General features: G+C 35.6%; 1 protein-coding gene and 1 pseudogene across 6 annotated transcripts; one reads left to right on the top strand and one right to left on the bottom strand.

Annotated features, from left to right (window-relative positions):
- The first annotated feature begins 152 nt into the window (after positions 1-152).
- On the top strand, positions 153-4,757 carry LOC116175989. Of its 6 annotated transcripts, none has more exons than XM_031494395.1 (7): positions 153-513; positions 737-950; positions 1,224-1,442; positions 1,556-1,696; positions 1,751-1,947; positions 2,000-2,162; positions 2,216-4,757. In XM_031494395.1, exon 7 carries the CDS (start codon positions 2,403-2,405, stop codon positions 4,437-4,439), a length of 2,037 nt encoding a protein of 678 aa, XP_031350255.1. In that variant the 5' UTR covers positions 153-513; positions 737-950; positions 1,224-1,442; positions 1,556-1,696; positions 1,751-1,947; positions 2,000-2,162; positions 2,216-2,402; the 3' UTR covers positions 4,440-4,757. The 6 variants fall into 6 exon arrangements, with proteins under 6 accessions (XP_031350255.1, XP_031350262.1, XP_031350259.1 ...); XM_031494402.1 differs by having other exon boundaries at positions 2,216-2,550; XM_031494399.1 differs by lacking the exon at positions 737-950.
- A 4,018-nt stretch (positions 4,758-8,775) lies between these two features.
- Positions 8,776-9,683, bottom strand: LOC116175322 (annotated as a pseudogene).
- Positions 9,684-19,648: the final 9,965 nt, after the last annotated feature.

Raw genomic sequence — 19,648 nt, 5'->3', positions numbered from 1 at the left:
CCCAGGCAGCAAGAGTACGTCATAATCACGTCAATATAAGGTGATAACAGGTCATTAGACGTCATCAGACTAAATATCCACGACAAAATGACGTCAAGTTAATGACGTTTAAATGACATGTCTTCAATGGCGACATATAGTCGTCTTTTTTTGGTAACACTAAAAATAAAAAAAGAATAATTTCTACAGAGATCACTTCTAAAAAATTGTTACTACAAAAATTTTACGATGAAGATATGTTAATTAAGTTTAACTTTCAAATTTTATGTTTATGACTATGTGCGCGACGCATAAATTCTTTTCGAACACACGACGCACGCGCACTCTATACATCTCGTGTAATGGAAATGGCCGAAAGGGGAACCGACGAACCGTCAACCGGGCGGGAATGGGCGAACGGCAAACCGCCATTGTACATTACGTTTCGTTTATTTTCTGATTTTATAGTGATTTGTTAATTGCGTTTAACCCGACCTGTTTGTGAGCCAGAAATTCCATTCGATATTCTACGTGGTAAGTGAATATGATGTTTTTTCTGCTCTGTTTAAACGTTAAATAATGGATGCAAGCAGCAACATAACCTCGAAAGTTCTTTTCAGCGTTTTTATTATCAGTTTTTGCGTACCTTTTTACTGCTTTGAAATATTTTAATTTTTACTTAATTCTAAACATTATTGTTCTTACTGTTTTGCATCCCATTATTGCATGCTTAAGACTACGTTAGCTCCGTTTTTAGTTCTACCTTGCAATGGCGTTTGTTGGGGTCGAATTTACTGAAAATGGGACTGTTGGCTTAGTGCATTCTTCCTGGTTTACTCCTTTTAAACGCGAGGTTTTTTGGCCCCCGTATAAAACTTCCAACACTTTTAACCGAGCACTCACAAATGCTGAAGAGCCCGATCAAAGTAACTGGACATTGCATGCGGTGAAACGATCATTTTTTGAGTGTGGTATGTAATATTTTTGCATTAGTATTAAGCATGTTGTAGTATAACTCTAAAGCTATGGTTTCCTTAATAATGACGTCGTCTTTTAGTGGGTGAAAATACGATATTGCTTATTATAAACATTAACACACACTGTAACATTTTAAAGATTGGTTGTCTTAATCCAAGCAGTATGTGTTAATATTTGATTGAAAGCCACTGTAATTCCTCCCGATTAAGACGACTTAATATTTACAATTATGACTGACTGACGTGTAAATGTGAATTTATCTACAGATGACATCGATAAGGCTAGGAAAAAACTGAAGATTTGTGAAGTAACATCTGACATTCAGTCTGAACCAGAAGGGCTTTACCAAGATTGCAGTGGCAAAAGGAGCGCCAGAGTAAGAAAACCACGAGTTGTGTATTCATCGGACAGTGAAGGTGAAGAGGCTCGTCATAAATCTCTCCCAAAACCACCAGCTTTCCAGCAACTGAACTTACGCAAACCTGGTAAATATTGCATTAATTTTTGTAAGTTTTTGTAGCAAGTAGGCTGTAATTTTGAAATGATTGAATATAGTCAATAAAAGCAACTTCAATCATGTTTTAACACTTTTAAACAGATCCATCACAGTCTCGGTCATCAAATAATGGCATCGTTGTCCACAGTATAACTCCTGTTGTTGCCAGGACCGAACATAATCGGTTACCTACTCCAGTTAATGCAGAACATTTAAATGAAAATGCAAGTTTGAACCCAGGAAGTACGTTGCAAAGTTGTAATATGCCTATAATTAAATGTGTTTTTAAACTTGCAGATGTGGAAAAGATTTTCCAGGAAATCAAAAAATTGAGGGAGGAATTAAAAGAAATAAAAGCTTTTATTAAGCAGTCACGGAATGCTGATGTTGCTGCCTTACCAGATGACATTCCTGTGGAGTTTCCTTTGAATGCTGTTGCTCACATGCAACGGCTGGATGAATATTTATCAGCAGAGGATAAGCGTAATAGTTTGGTAGTGTACTTGCATTAGTTTTTAATATTGTAAAACATGTTTGTTTTTTAAGGCTTTGTACTTGTCTTCATTGGGTGGTTCTGGAACCATACCAAAGGTCAACAAAATTTTGAGATTTCTCATGACAAATAATTTAGCTACGCAATATAATTTTGTGGGGCAGAGGCGTAACAAGATTGCTTTTGGAAGTACACAACTGCAAAGTGTAATCATTCGTAAGAAGGCTAAACAATTATGATATATTTGTACTAATTATTTTTTCTTGTAGGTGCTGTACAGATCAAATCTCCTGCAACAACACAATCAGAAATAGAAAGCGCAGTAAAAATTTGGCTAAAACATTCCAAGCAAAGAATGGAAAAGAGGGGGGTATCTGGAAATCAGTGAGACTTTGATTATATTTTTTATAATTTTTTATTTATGTAGAATTTGTTTTTTATTTGTGGTATTTTAAAATGTCAAAACGAAAATTAAAAGAATTTGTTGGTCGTAGACAGCAATGCAGAAGGGCTTTGCAAGCTACTAAACAGGAACTTGATTATGTTTTACGTAATGATAACCTTGCCAATAATTGTGTTGAAATTGACCATGTAGAAAATTATAGTAACTTAGAAGTAAATTGTAATGTAACAAGAGGCAATTCATCTTCGTCAGACAATGACAATATTGATGAGCACAGTACAACTTTTTTACAGTGTACATCATCATCAGATTGTAGCAAAAGTGAAATATCAAATGACGATACAATTTTTAGACAATTAACTGAATGGGCCTTAAAACATAAAATTTCACATTTAGCTTTGACAGATCTACTTCATGTACTTTCTATGCACCACCCAGAACTACCTTTAGATAGTCGAACTTTGTTAGCAACTCCAACTTCAACATCTATTTGCCAGTTAGAAACAGGTCAATATTGTTATTTTGGAATAACACGTTCGTTGAGTAAACTGGTTTCATTTATTAAGCCATTTGATGACAAAATTGAACTTAGCTTTAATGTCGATGGTATACCACTTTTCAAAAGTTCTAAATTACAACTTTGGCCAATTTTGGGATTAATTAAAAATACAAATAGCAGTATAAGACCTTTTGTGATTTCAGTCTTTTGTGGAAAGAACAAACCAAAACCTATAGATACGTTTCTCAATCCTTTCATAGAAGAATTAAGTGCTTTGCTAAAACATGGGTTTTTTAATGACAATAAACACTTCCAAGTAAATGTGCATTGCTTTGTTTGTGATGCCCCTGCAAGAGCCTATTTAAAAGGCACAAAATCCCACACAGGATATTCTGCTTGTGATAAGTGTACAGTTCACGGTGAATATTTTAAAAACAAGGTAATTTTTGACAGTTTAATATCGCAAAAACGAACAGATCAATCTTTTCGTCAACAACTGGATGAAGACCATCACATTTCCTCCACTCCTTTGCTTAATTTACCAATAAATTTGATCAAAAATTTTCCTACGGACTACATGCATAATATTTGTTTAGGAATTGTTAGAAAAATGCTTAACACTTGGATTGGAGGTTCTTTAAGGGTTAGACTACCACACCAAAAAGTTACAACTATGTCTCAACGTTTACTTGACTTGAAAAGAAGAATACCGATTGAGTTTAACCGCAAACCTCGTTCATTGGAGGAGTTAAAGTATTGGAAAGCTACAGAATTTAGAACCTTTTTAATATACTTGGGTCCGTTGGTTTTAAAAGATGTAGTGAATAATGCTGTGTATCAAAACTTTCTATTAATTCATTTTTCAGTTTCAATATTATTATCTGAAATACATATAAGAAAATTTGGAATTGAGTTGGTAAGAAATGTTATCAATGTTTTCATTGATCACTCGAAAACATTATATGGTTTAGAGTTCATGGTGTATAATGTGCATTTATTATCACATATCTGTGACGATGTAGAATGGTTTGGTGTGTTAGATAATTTTTCGGCATTTCCCTTCGAAAATTACCTTGGGCAGCTCAAATCATTAGTGAGGACCTCTACAAATCCTTTACAGCAGATTCATCGTCGCCTTTGTGAACAGGATTTATTTATTTCCCGGTCTTCTAATCAAAATTGTGGCATAAAGTTAAGTTTAGAACATTCAAATGGACCATTGATTTCTGGTCAGAATTATAGATGGCATAAACAATTTACTAAACTTCATTTCCGTTGTATTACATTGTCACTTGTAAGCTATTGTAAAGCAGACAGTTATGTTTTAAATTTTTCAAGAGATAAAGTTATTGAAATTCATAACATACTAACAACCATTGACAACTCAACATATATTATTGGCAAGGAATTTCTCGATTATTCAGATTTGTATTTGTACCCATACCCTTCAAGCGAATTGAACATTTTTGAAGTTCAAAATTTGTCAGAATCTTTTAAACTATGGGCAATTACTGAATTAAGTAGCAAATGTATTGTTATACCATATAAGCAACATTTTGTAGCAATGCCTATTATTCATAGCCTGTTATAAATTAGAAAGAAATTGCATAGCAATTTTATTCTATCTAAAAATATTTGATATTTCAAATTAATGTAGCAACTAATGTTTGATATTACGTGTTCTACTTACATTCTCTAAAAATATTGTCTGCTTAATCATATAACTAAGATGGATTAAAATGTTATGCAACTTTTTTTATTTTTATCATATTAGTTTCTAACCACACATTTTTTTTTTATTTAAATTTGTATACCGCATATGTATATATAACGGTTCTTTAAATACTATTTATGTACTTATTTTATATGTAAGTTTTACGTATGTATTTTCTGTTTATAGTAAACATAAAATTGTATTGAAGCGTTTTATTTAAGTATCAGGTTTTGGGGTATGGCTGAATTTATGTTGATGGATAACGTCAAATTGACGTTTTTGTATGACGTCATTTGTCTGAGACATTAGGAAGTCATTTTCACGTCATTTTTTCGTCATGTAACTAGTGATATGTGGTCATCACATCACCATCGATAGACGTCATTTTCACGTACTTTTGCTGCCTGGTAATAATTACAGTATTAGTAACACAATGTAGGTAGGTAGATCCTTTTACAATGCTTGGACATTGTAGGCGTTTGACGAGTTTATTCAAGGTAGTAGGTACAAAGCCGGGAAGGTCAAAGTCAAATTTGTGTAAACGAAGATTAATTAATGTTTCTGTGTCACTCAACATTACACACAAATTTATTTTTGTAGATTGAAAGGTTAGATAGGACTGAAGCTGAATCGATAATTAGCAGTTCCCAGGTAATCCAACGAAAATCACTAAACTGAATAATAGGATGTTAATTTATTGAATAATGCTCCTCGTACCTACTTTAAATTTGTGGTCAGTGGCGCATTTCTGGATGGTAAAGGGAGACATCTAGTAGTTTTCATTACATATTAAGAGTACTTTTTTTTGATATAGCAGTATTAACGGTGTGTACTTTAAGAATAGTGGTTGCTACTTAAAATATGCTCCTCTTGACCACGCAGAAGCTCGCCACAGACCACATATTTCAACTATGTAGATTTTATGATTTTGGATACCATAAAAAATACTTTAAACAAAAATGTTGTTTTGAAGATGTAGCGTTTTATTACAAAATACAATAAAAGAACTATTAGCGATTTGAAAATATAACAGAATGTCAAATATTAATTATTTATTATCCTACCTAGACAATCACCTATATTGTCATGGTCGCCACAGTACTCCCCCCTCAGTGGCTACCTAATTGTTGTAGTCGCGGAAACGTACAAGCGGTTTAGTGTTTTTTCGTAGTCGAGTTGTTAAAAGAGGAGAATGATCTTCAGATGCAGTTTTTTCATTTTTTATCTCTGACATGTCTTCTGGTAGGAAAGCTGGTTTTAGACGATCAATGCCAACGTTGACACTTTTACCGTTAAATAGAATAATGTAAACTTTCTCACTGCGCTTGATTACTTCATGAGGTCCGGTGTAAGGTTGCTGAAGCGGCTTTCGTACTGCATCAACTCTTAAGAAGACATGTGTACATTTTTTTAGCTCTGGATGTACAAAAACTGCAGTTTTTCCATGTCGTGCTATTGGACATGAACGAATCTCACGCATTTGATCTCTAAGTCGATCGACGAAGGTTCCAGGATCCACGGAAGGATGTTCGCCATCAAAGAAAAATTCTCCTGGAATTCTGAGCCGAGTTCCATAAGTTAATTCTGCAGGCGAACATTGTAGATCTTCTTTGAAACTTGTTCTTAGTCCAAGGAGGATAGTTGGTAGTAGCTCAAACCAATTAGTGCTGTTATGACACATAATGGCGGCTTTCATGCTTCGATGCCAGTGTTCAATTAAACCATTCGATTGTGGACGGTAGGCAGTCGTGCGGCATCTCTTAATCCCAAGTAGATTCGTTAAGGACGTGGTAAGCGAAGCTTCAAATTGACGTCCTTGATCCGTCGTAATGCGTTGTGGACATCCATAACGAGACACCCAGGTGGAATAAAATGTTTTTGCTACTGTTCCGGCGGAGATGTCCACCATAGGAGTAGCCTCCGGCCACCTGGTGAAACGATCGGACATTGTGAGACAATATCTGTGCCCTTGGGAAGGTAGGAGTGGTCCTACGATGTCAATATGGACATGTGAAAATCTACTATCTGGAACAGTAAAAGAAGTTAGAGGGCTCACTGTGTGTCGTGATACTTTCGATTTTTGACATTGTATGCATGATCGCGCCCAGGACGTGATGTCTCGATTCATGAATGGCCAAACGAATTTCTTCTTTATCGCTCGACCGGTGTTTCGTCCACTAGGGTGTGAGAGATTATGAAACATATGGAAAACTTTTCGTCGTAGACTTTTAGGTACATAAGGACGGATTATGCCTGTAGAAACATCGCAGGCTATTGTTGTTGAACTGTTATCAAATGGACAAAGCTTTTTCATTTCTAACGATGTTTCGCTTCCATTCAACAGCCGTTGTAATTCTCCATCAATTTCTTGTTCAGCGGCGAGTGTTTCAGTGTCGATTACAGTAGGCGTGATTATTTCTTCGATTCTGGATAAAGCATCAGCAACGACATTACTTTCTCCAGGAATATGTATAATGGAGGTTGTAAACTGGCTTATAAAGTCAAGCTGTCTAAGCTGGCGAGGAGAGGATTTATCTGACTTTTGTTTAAAAGCGTAAATCAAAGGTTTGTGATCGCACTTTACTATAAAATCTCGCCCTTCCACCATAAAACGAAAAAATTTAATCGATTCGTAAATGGCCAGAAGCTCGCGATCATATGTACTGTACCGTTGCTGTGTTGGACTCAACTTCCTCGAGAAAAAACCTAACGGCGTCCATGAATCATTATTGCACTGTTCCAGGACTGCGCCGATGGAGGTATCTGAAGCGTCGGTTGTCAGCGCGAGTGTTGTACCTTCGATTGGATGTGCTAGAAGAGCACAGTTCGCCAGATCTTTCTTGCATCGTTCGGAAGACATTTCAGCTTTGGATGACCATATAATAGCCGTTTTGTCGTTTTTACAGCTGTTCTTCAGGTAATCGTTCAAAGGAGCCTGGATTTCAGCAGCATTCTTCATAAATCTCCGATAGAAATTTACCATGCCTAGGAAACGACGTAGGTCCTTGACGATGGTCGGTTTCGGAAATTTGAGGATTGCAGATACTTTGCCAGGGAGCGGCGAGCTACCATCAGCTGATATCAGGTGGCCTAAATATTCTACCTGATCAGCGCCTAAAACACATTTTGCAGGATTAACAATAATTTTGAATTCTTTAAGGCGCTGAAACACTTTTTCAAGGTGAAATAAATGCTCTTCAGGAGAAGAGGAACAAATTAAAATGTCATCAATATAACAAAAACAAAAATCAAAATCTGCTAACACTAAATTAATATGTCTTTGAAAAGTTTGAGCTGCGTTTCTTAAGCCGAAAGTCATTACATTAAACTCGAAAAGTCCAAAAGGTGTGATCACTGCAGTCTTTGGAATATCACACTCAGCCACGGGTATTTGATTATAAGCACGCACTAAATCTATTGTCGAAAAAATTGTTTTACCGTGAAGCTTATAAGAAAAGTCTTGCAAGTTTGGCACTGGGTACTTATCTGGAGTGGTAATGTTGTTTAATCGTCTGTAATCACCGCAAGGTCTCCAGTCTCCTGGTGTTTTCTTGGGTACCAGATGAAGTGGGCTAGCCCACGGGCTATTGGATGGTCGGCACCATCCTTGATCCATCATAAACTGGAATTCCGCCTTGGCAATTCTTAATTTTTCGGGCGAAAGTCGACGAGCTGGTTGCGATACAGGCGGTCCAGTTGTGATAATGTGGTGCACCGTGGAGCTCTTCACTTTAGTGTCTGGCGGTACGGGGCGAGTGATATCTGGAAATCGAGCCAAAACCTCATGATATTTTGAAGAAACTACGAGAGTTGTAATTGTTGGAGCATCGCAGTCTTCAATGCTAGCGACAGAGGTGAGTTGAGTTCTCGAGTCAATAAGTTTTCTGTTTCTTAAATCAACTAGCAAACTATAATAACTCAAAAGATCTGCGCCTATGATGGGTTGAGAGACGTTGGCTATAACGAAAGTCCATTTATACGATCGCCTTAATCCCAAGTCGAGGCAAATTAATTTTTCTCCATAAGTTGATATTGGTGAGGCATTGGCTGCGAAAAGCGACACTTTAGTGGGTATGCAAGTTGACTTACCCAAGAACTGCTTTGGAAGCACCGATATATCTGCTCCCGTGTCGACTAGATATCGAATTCCGGACTTTTTATCTGTTATGAAGAGGCGATGATGTTTTTCGCTACCCCCGAACACTGCCTCATGTGTCGGTGGGTTGTTTAGTTTTCCTTCGGCTTGAAATTACAGGGAGGCTTGCATTTTCTTGCCTTTTCACCGAAACTGGCATGGTAGTAACAAACTTCCTCTGCTGGGCGATGTCTAAAGTTACCGGAGTGTGTGCGTGAACGAGATTTAGATCGACCATAACGCTGTTGTGAACGTCCTCTATCAGTGGTGAGGGTTTTAACCATGTCAGTGAGCATCTCAATTTGTTTTTGCATTACTAATAATGCAGATGCAGATTCTGACATGTCCGTGCGTCTGGGAGACGCAGCACGGTTGACTGCAGAAATCGACCCAGAAGCGTATATTTCCACAAGTTTGTCTGCGACGTCGGCCATCTTATCCAACGTGACACCTTCGCTGGCAGAAAGAATGAGCTGGACATTTTGAGGCAAGCGCTGCACCCACAGGGTCTTCAGTACGTCTTCGTTAATGCGTTTATCTGCTAAGCTTCTCATCTGTCGCAGTAATTGGGAAGGTTTGTGATCACCTAATTCAATTTCATTAAGCAGCTTGCGCAACTGACGATCCTGCGAGTCAGAATACGCCGCAATGAGTTTCTTCTTTATGGTCTCGTATTTGTCTGTCGAGGGTGGATTAGCCACGACGTCGGAGACTTGTTGTAATACATTACAATCTAGTGCAGCTACCACTGTGAAAAATCTTGTGATGTCTGACCTGATTTTATACGTATGAAATTGAGCATCTACTTGTGCAAACCATAAGACGGGGTCCTTTTGTCAAAAAATTGGTAATTTAACCTTTCTAATCTCCTCTATCGTATCTGTTGTAGGTTCCGGTTGTTGTCGACTTTGCGCTAATTGTTCCTGCAGCCGCGCGATGAGCGTTTGTTGTTCCTGTAGTTGTTGTTCCATTTTTCAGATGTGTCCGCACGTAATAACTCACGTCTCAAGTCGGGGTCACCAAATTGTAGCGTTTTATTACAAAATACAATAAAAGAACTATTAGCGATTTGAAAATATAACAGAATGTCAAATATTAATTATTTATTATCCTACCTAGACAACCACCTATATTGTCATGGTCGCCACAAAGATATTTCCAGTGGTCCAGACAAAATTTCCACTCTGTAATTAATTTCAGAGTTGTAAGCAGATAGATAGATTCTTTATGGGCGCTTTTTGGCGAAAAATTTTTACATGAAATGTACATTATATTTTTTGCATTCCTTCTTTTTTCTATTATCCTCTATCCATCTTTCTTCTCTTCCCCCCTAGTATATCTTTTCTGCTTTCCATAGCTCTGTCTATTTCTCTACTTTCTCTCCACATATAGTCTGCCTTTCGTTTCTTCTTCTTTCCTACATTTCTCCTTTCCTCTCTCCTCGCTTCCGCATCTGAACCTCGCCATTAGTTTGATGTTTTTCCTTCCATCCATTAGATATCTCGGCACCCCTTCCGTTATTAGCTCCTTGTTCATTCTGTTTCGTCGTGAATTCTAAATTTCCTATCTCTGTTAGTGTACTTGTTTACTTTAGTCCCTTTTTGTAAATTCTTTCCTCTATTTTTCTCTTCCTTTCAACATCTGCCCATACGTATCCGGTTCTTCCATCGTATTTTGTTTTTTCGTTCCCAGCATTTTTCTATTATGCTCATCCTAGTTAATAAACATTCTTTCACAGATTCTCTTTCTCTTTCTCTCCTTTCCTCGAATATTACCGCCCTTCAGCACGACTTCTCTATTTAGGTTTCCTCCTCTAATATATAATTAGGTTTTTCCGTCACCCATCGTTACTTTCCCTTTTTTTCTTCTCACTTTGAAGGAAATTTAGTTATTATAACGAAAAGAAAAGAAATTAACAATGGTTTCTTTCGTAAACTATGGTGTTCAATAATAGAAAATTTACGTCGTGACTGCTAAAGCATCAATTACATAACTCACTCGAACAGGCGTTAAGTTTATTTATTAATTTGCTCTATATAGAGGGTCCGATGTGATCCCATACGTATCGTCGGCATATATGAGCAATTAGTAATAACAATAACATTGGGGAGATCATTAATGTTGATGGAAAGATAAGTGGCACCCAACACCTGAGGAGTACTTAGATTCATACCCAATTCTTCCGAAAGAACATTGTTTATACTCGTACTTGTACGTACCACAATTTTCCTTTCTTCTAAGAATGGAACCAACCACCACGACTTCTATATACAGATTGAATAGCAAAGGAGACAAGCCCCTTAGGAACATGTGGATAGTTATAAATTCAATGAACATGTGTTCGGTTGGATAATTATTGCTGACCGATTTTAATACACGAGACGTTTTCTTTGTAAACATAAACGTAGCAGCCAACAGAATGTTCAGTCTCACAACCACATATAATATGTTAATGAGATATTGTTTTTTTTCTCTTGCATTTGACCGTTATAATAATATATAATTGCCTCAAAAAATATTTCTCTCATATATGTATATTACCAAATAGCATAAAGAATAGAAATATTACAAGTACTGTACATTCTTCAAAGGAAACCCTCCAAACAGCTAACGCAGAATAAATAAGATTAGAACCCGCATAGGGAACACATTTGCAGTATGTCGTTAATGGATTTCTGCAAGTAGCAAAAAACCTAACAATGGATCAAAGTCGCTTTTGACACTCGAGGGAATTATAATAATGTGTCAAAAAAATTATTTTCTGTTAAGAAATAAATACATGGATCACTCTTTACATTTTACTCATATTTTAAATGGCATTGTTATTTTGGGAAACACGCATACTTACTTACAACCAAAAAATACTTTCACGTTTCCTACGCATCTCAAATTAAGGTCGTCGGAAGGGAATATAACAACTTAATAACTTCCTCTGTTGGGAGTCTATCGATCAGAATTCATTTCATAATAAATAACCTTTCACGCCACATTTTCATAAAAACCGTTTAATCCGACACTTCAACAACACGTACACCGTTTCACATCGCGATTCATACGAAATTCCGCAAGGACACGGTGTCTGATTCACCGTGCATCAATTTTATTTGTAAAGGTTTTAGATTCGGTTTACAATTCCTGGCGTTTTTCAACTCAAATTTAACATATATCGTGCAATAAATTATGATTTTTGCTGTCTTATTCGGTTTTGCGGTTATACTGAGATGACAAGAAGGGCACTTTATCGCTACAAAAAAAGAAAAAAAGGAAACCGATAAAATAGGTTTTATAAATCTAAGTGCAAACGTAAGAGATGCCTGAAATCTATTGGTCTCCGCTTCTAACACAAGTACTTGATCTTTGACATTTTCAGGCAAATAATTAGAGACGGCATTTTTTCGGAAACCAAGGTCTGGTGACTTTAAGGAAACGGTGAAGTGTTATAGATGTCATGAATTCGGACATATAAAGTCGAGTCGTCCTAAGAAGATGCTCGACAAGAAGAAAACTAATGGCAAGTACTTGTTTTGTGGTATATCGGCGTTGAAGTGTCCAGAAAAACAATGGATTTTTGATTCTGGCGCAACTTCGCACATGTGCAAGGACTCATGGTTATTATTTTTGTTTTAGTAATAAACTTATTAAGTACTTTACTGTCACGTATCACAAAATAATGTCTCCTGTCTGCTGCTTTGTTCCCCTCTTCTCCCCTCTATTCCCTGTTTTCATCTTGGTTATTAGAGTGCAATTAAAAACCTCTAGCCGTTGTTTCCTTGATCATAGTTTAATATGTACAGCATTGTTCTAGTAGGTATTTTGTTAAAACAACAAAGAAGAAATGGCGGTACCTTAAATTCGATTAATTCTCAAATGTTCTCATAAGAAAGTTATGCGATATGCTGTCAAGATTGAATGCGGATCGCATTAAACTAACACAAAACTAATGAGTTGATTTAGATTATCGAATTACATCGACCGTTCCCGTTTAAATTTGATTGAGTATCATCAGAAAAACTAACGTATAGCTATCCGTTAGGTATAACAATTCGGTTATCTAAAGATCAAACTTTGAAAGTGTATTTCCTCATTATTAATTAATAATCTATTCGACAATTGCGTGCTACTACTAAACTAATTATATTGTATAAGAGTATAAAAGAACGTAACTTCTGTTCAACATTAATTAATAAGTTCAGGTAAATTTCCAAGTTAGGAAGTTTAATTCTGAAAATAATTAGCTTTTTACTCTTAATACTTACGTTCAGTATTAATTTATTATGTTCATCTAGACGAACGATATAGCTTTAAAATTTTAACATTTGCTTTGAACACTTGCGAAATCGAAAACTCGGAAGAGTGGCTTTTTGGTAGTGGATAACTTCAGTTTATTATTACCTTAAAAAAGGGCTCCACTTATGCGATTATTACTCGATAGACACAACACTCCGTATACGTGACACAACTCGAACTAGAACATTCACTTTTAGAACGACCAATTAAAATCTTTTAGAACACCATCTTTACATGCTTCTACAAGAACTGTACAACCACGAAGACTGACACTACACGCGATTATTTCCAGATATCTCTAATCTTTCTGAACGTAATCTAATTGCGCAATAAAATATCAAAATACAAGGCGAATATTTATACTAAATTATGCATCTAACAACTCTAATACAAATTAACTTGATTTCAAATTCAAATAATATGATTTAAATTGTGGTCAATCTAAATTAGAAAACACACTTAACCTTACAACATTGAAATTTAAATTATACAAGGTGACCTATCATTACTATTATAGGTGCTGATACCAATGAAAACGTCCGAATGACGTAGTTTTACATAAAAATATATGAAAGTGAATCAACCTACTAATCAAATATGAAGCAGGATGACAATTTTTGTCGCTTTTACATCCACAGATTTGGCCATGGAAATTTGAAAAGGGATTCTTATGCAAAAACACATAGTATTGCAGTATTGGCCCCTTACCGTTTTTAAAATTTTGCGTACTTTTGGAGTAAACTCATATTTTAAATTGTAACGTTATTTTCTTACCGATTGATATTCCTGATTTAACTTCCGCTTAAGTAACTTTTTGCTCTTATTTAAATTCTTTTCGCTCTAATGTAAATTTGATGTTTTGTAATCTATTCGTTTAGATGAAGTTCTTCCTGTAGTAAATTTGTTCAAAGTGTTGCTTTCATGTTATTTTAGTTCTTTAGTTTGCCGATAGAGGTCAATCTAGTTTTATAGGTTTCTTTATTACATACTGATTATGATAAAACAATTCTTTGGTGAGTGTAAGGGGTGGATTCATGAAACGCACAATATAAAATCAAGATGGAATCATAGGGTGAGTGATTGTGGAATTCACATAATTTTAACGAGCATTGGAACTCGTATACAGGGTATATCATCACAAAATGTTTCTTTGTTGGAGTGTAAGGGGCGCGGTCATGGAAATATAAACTAAACAAAAATCAAGGAACGAATAAGGGGGTTTTAGTCAACATTGTCATTTGTTTGCGTCTAATTAGAATTCAAACGCAGTATGACATTGCTTTGGATTTGCCTGATTGTGTGTTTGATGATGGAACTGAAAATTCTGTTCCAATAGTGAGAAAGTGCATTGGCAATCGCTAACTAAACCACCCGCAAAACTCCTGTCTAGTTAACTCAATTAAATACAGGTACATACTAACAAAATCTTTAGAAAAAAAATTATAATTTTTCTACGGCACGTCCAACTTCCGCCATATCGAAAATGTCGATATTGAGGTAAATTTGATTAATTTGAGAAATTCAGCAGCCTAACTGCCTCCTAACGTCAAAAGAATTAATTAACAATAATATGCTCAAATAACGGCAAATCTGCAAATCAAGAAAACAATAAGCGGATACGTTTCAGCGTCCACCAAAAATCAAAACAACGTCCACTACCAAACAAGCTACGATTAACGCCCGTCATAAACAATCTCATTTTCCGTTACACTTCCAACTGCGCCTACGAATAAACTAAACACCTTGTTTTTTTCTCTGCGATAGCACGTGCCTATCTTCAAACTAATTAGCCCACGCAGCGATAATGCTCTTATTGCAATCACCGGAGATTAGAAAAGAATAAACTTTTATCACGTTATTTTTTTTACATTTAAATAAACAACATACAAACGATTATTTAAATTTAAAAAATCATCAAATAAATAATTTTAAATAAAATCAACAATGAGTTCAATTTCGAATAACATGAACGAAATTGTGTTCATTCCGAATTAGCGACCAACATTTAACTCTTTTAGTATAGATTCCAGTCAATTTAGATGATTACCGAGGAGAAATCTTCAATGAAATTCTATCTGGAAATATTGAGCCAGCGCCTGTAGAATTAAGTGAGATTTAATTAAAATCGAAGATCGAACATTTACATAACAATTATTTTATCGTTAAAGAAACGTATGGGTAGGTACGTAATTAATGAACTATGGGAGTCCCCTCCACGTTAATAACGTCATGAATGGAGGGCGCGGAATAAAACCAGATTAGCAACGCTTGTTAGAAACAATACGAACTTTCCGTTTTCGCTCCATTCATAAAGTTACATTTGTAAAGCTTTAGTTAAGAAGGATTTATCGTTAAACTTGTTTACCCGGGATAATGTTGGAGAAAAAGAGGGAGGATAGACAATGAGTGTGTTTACACTAAATTTCACTTCACATGTTTATTGCGCCAATTAAGAGGTAAAGGACAAGGCACGTATTCGTGACCACCCGTTTATACGTATATTAATAACCTACCGGGAACGCAAATTTTGATAATGATACTTCCGGGACTATAATTAAGGTTATAAATAGTACTTTAAGGGGTTAAAGATTAATTTACACGAAACTGATAAACCGCAGAGATTTTGTGATCAGCTTCGCACGCAAAGAAGTCTAATTCCCTCGAAATTAACTTGGAGATTTAGATATATTTTACGTGTTGCCCGAGGATATATTGTAATTCAGAATTCATTGTCTCTTGCATCCACAAAATTACCGCAAACTCTGCAAAAATTTTCATCAACGATCGGGTAGTTAATCCGAGAATATGCGGCGTTTACCCAATTTCCTTTTTTAACTTATGACGATGCATACCAATGAGCTTTTTTATATTCTGCCCTGTTGACTAAACGTAATGGAATATTTATGAATTACTAGCAGACTATGTTTATTATAGTGTAGGTGAATATACATATGTTCCATAAGGTTCAATTCAATGGAAAATCCAAATTATGAAATTAATCATTTATGAGCACAGCACAGCGTATTTTTTATTTACTTTCATACTTTTCTCATACATTTAAATCTAAAGCCCTAGTAATTATTTGTCTTTCAACAAGCACGAGCAATATGGGATTTGTTTCTGCAGACTGCATTTCACTAAGAGAGGAGTTTGAAATAGTTTGTCGTTGGCTTCCCTCGTATAAGTACTTTCAAGTAAATTGCGCACTTACAGAAATACGTACACTTAATTATACCGAAGAACTCTGAACAGCGATCCTACTTGACAAAAAGACTAACTTTAGTTCCGATGAAATCTCCTTCCAAAGAGACATTTGCATCCTTAACTTGAATATTCGTGTAAATCGAATTTTTTATCGCTTTTTAGGTTGTAACTTGGTTCCAAAATGCACAAGAGTGATCATGATAAAGGGATAGGATAATATGATATTTCACAACAAGCCATAAATAACGATACATCAAAATATATCAAATTTTAAGTGAATTTAGGTTTGTGGGACGGTTCGCAGTTTCCATTGGCTGGAAATCATATAATTATGCAACGTGGCACATTTGATCGTACGTGGGATTGGTGTATTATCCTAGCTCTCATTTAACTCGCAGGGCAGGAACGAAAGAAACGAATCAGTAATAAAAGATGGCCGTTTTCGTTAATAAGAAGCCATTTTGTTGGCGTTAATTAATTAAAAAGAATAGGTAGAGATCGTTAGTGAGACATCTTTGAGTTAATTCGGTTTTGGGCTAACAGCGCAATCACCCGTGCAGCTCAATGTATAATAGGCCAGTAATATTAAAATCCAAACCGGATTTAAATAGTTTCCGATTTGGATTTTATCCTGCAAAAGTTCGTATTGTTTTAATGGCTTCATTTGTTGCTCAATATGACTATCCTAGGCCCCCCTCGCGGAGAAAAATGTACCTACTAAGGTTTTTTTTTGCGGTTTTAAGGTTATATCTTGTAAAAGACTCACAATATAGAAAGACTAGTCTCATTAAAAGATAGGGCACCAAATTCTGCATATTTTTTCACCGGATTCGTCTAATTTAATGGTTTTATTCTACTGGTCACTTAGTTTTTCGAGATTGGTTCGATTCCGGGCTACCGAAGCAAGCAGTGTGTAGTCTGAAAGTAAATTTGTCCTCTGATAGTTTCGATTTTGAGTCGCAGTAGCGTTAACCGTGGGGATCTTCTCAGAAAAAAGTTAAAAAAAACTCGTTCAGATTAATTTTTGCGTTATGGTTTGAGCAGCGAAAAAAACTCGTGCGAAATTTGCCAGGGTGAAAGTTTCAGTCTTTCGGGCATCAGAAAATCAAGTTATGATTGCTGGTATTTCTAGTAAAACAAAGCAATTGTCAATTTGTTCGGAATGAGAGTCTCAAGTACTATTAGTGTAAGATATTGGCGAAATATGTGGACATATTCTTCGTACCGAGGACTGAATGCAGATTACAATCTGAATTGGTATCTAGGTACCTAACTTTTTACACAATAAATCTATTTTTAGAAAACTTAAAAGCACCACTGGAGAAATAAGAAATAAGTTATTTTTCTCTTTAGATCGCCATGAAAGGACGTTTCAACCTTTAAGTTCCAAGATAAAACCTTTCAATAGAAAAAGATCCGTACTGCAACGAACGATGCTTTGGCCACTTTTCGTCGTTTTAACAAGCTCTTTAGGAGCAACTACAGTAAAACCTTCGTTAATATCTAAACAAGAAAACAAAAAAAATGACAAGTTTGTCATGAATAAAAGTTAACTTCGAATGCACTTTGGAGTCTAGAGGGAGAATGCGGTTAACGGGTTAACTTAAGCGTAAGTTCTGCATTTCATCTCGATGTGCATCCAGAATAACAATTTATGGAATTTCCATTTTATAGCGCCTAATTTATCTAGACACGGTAATGCGATACTTTATTAGCATAGGTATGTTTAATAATAGTTGTAAATTGCAATGCAATGTTTACCTTGCGAAACAGCATGCATTATTAACGGAATATTACCTATGAAATTTCCCATTTGCGCGAGAAACAATTTAGAAATTGAAAAATATTGCGTGTCTATCGAAAGGGAATAAATTATTTGCTCGCACAAATTGTGAGAAATGCCTCTATGTAGGTGATAAAATTAATTTATTGCGCTTGAACCTTAAGAGTACTTTAAGAATATAACCGTAAACTAAAATTCATACGCCTATATATAAATTTAGTGCTTTCGAAGTGGTGAACTTCACACTATCAATTCTCGAAAGTCATTTATCTTATGCAAAAGATCAGATTCTTCCTATCTCCCTGAATTTTCTTATAACACGTGGTTTGATAGATCATTTTGATAGAGACGAATAAGAATTTTAGATGAATGTGTTATCCATTGGAATTTCTCAATTGAAGTCTTTGATGGTGTTTTCCTTAATGATCGCTAAACACATTTCTTATATCTTTAAGAGTATATAGACCTTGTTTTATGTAAAAATATGAGTTTTAGTAGAAAATTGTTTATGTTGATATTAGGCATATACCAAATAGAAAGACTTATCGTTCTCATAAAATGGTCCTAGTTGAATAACCGAGGATAATCGAATACGCATAGGTATCACTAACGTTAAACTTGCAACGGAGGCTTTGCTGCAAATAAATCTGACAATTTCCTTTGTTTATATAAACCTAAAAAATTGCAACAAGAAAACTGTATCACTCAAAGTTGTTCCAATGCTGTCGGCCAGCCTGTTCTAGTTGATGCGGCTAGGGACTACAACTACCCGTTGATAGTTTAACCGCGTATGTAAAAAGATAATGACGAAAAAGAGAATATTCTATAATCGATCAATTTTATTTTATTGACAAATTTCTATTAATTTCAAATCTGTTACATACATACTTGATTACTATAAATGCATCTTTCTTCATACTCCCACCAAAATTACTAAAAGGTAATTTTAAAAAACATTACCAAATTAAGAAATCTAATCTAATTCTCATAATTTAACCTATCTGGTTTTCTAATAACTCGACCAGCTTTCGATAATACCTGTGATTCACCAACATCTTCAGTTTTCAACTTTAATTTACATTTATTTTTTGCATCCAATTCTTCTACGTCTTCACTTGATTCCTCCATTGGATACAAGCGTTGGACTGGTCGGATGAACACACCTCGTGACGTTTTCAGTTTTGCAACTCTACAAATACCATCGCGACCACGAATCATTTCTGTTATTCGACCGATAGGCCACGCTAACCGCTTTTTATTATCCGACCCAACTAGGACTACGTCACCAACCTTCAACGTGATATCATTTGTCTTACGCTTCTTATCAATTAACATTCCAATATATTCTTTTCGAAAACGATGACGAAGATCATTCATAAGTCGTTGACGCAACCTGTATCTTTTCTGGAACCCTTTGTTATCCAGCATATCAATATCTGGCACTCCAACTTCACGAACTCCCTGTAGAAACATAGAGGGCGTCAATGGCAGTAAGTCATCATTTTCAAATACGTAAGGTAAGGGTCTTCCATTTATAACACCTTGAACATCACAAAGGACAGTAACCAGTTCTTCATAATTCAAAATCGACGAACCAAGTACACGTACAAGCAATTCTTTCATTGTCCTCACTAAACGCTCAAACCAACCACCGTACCAAGGAGCAGAAGGAGGATT

Source organism: Photinus pyralis, unplaced genomic scaffold (genome assembly GCF_008802855.1).
Source record: "Photinus pyralis isolate 1611_PpyrPB1 unplaced genomic scaffold, Ppyr1.3 Ppyr1.4_LG7, whole genome shotgun sequence".
Classification (NCBI taxonomy): domain Eukaryota; kingdom Metazoa; phylum Arthropoda; class Insecta; order Coleoptera; family Lampyridae; genus Photinus; species Photinus pyralis.
Note: the sequence above shows the minus strand (reverse complement) of the source record. Positions and strands in the feature narration are given on the sequence as shown.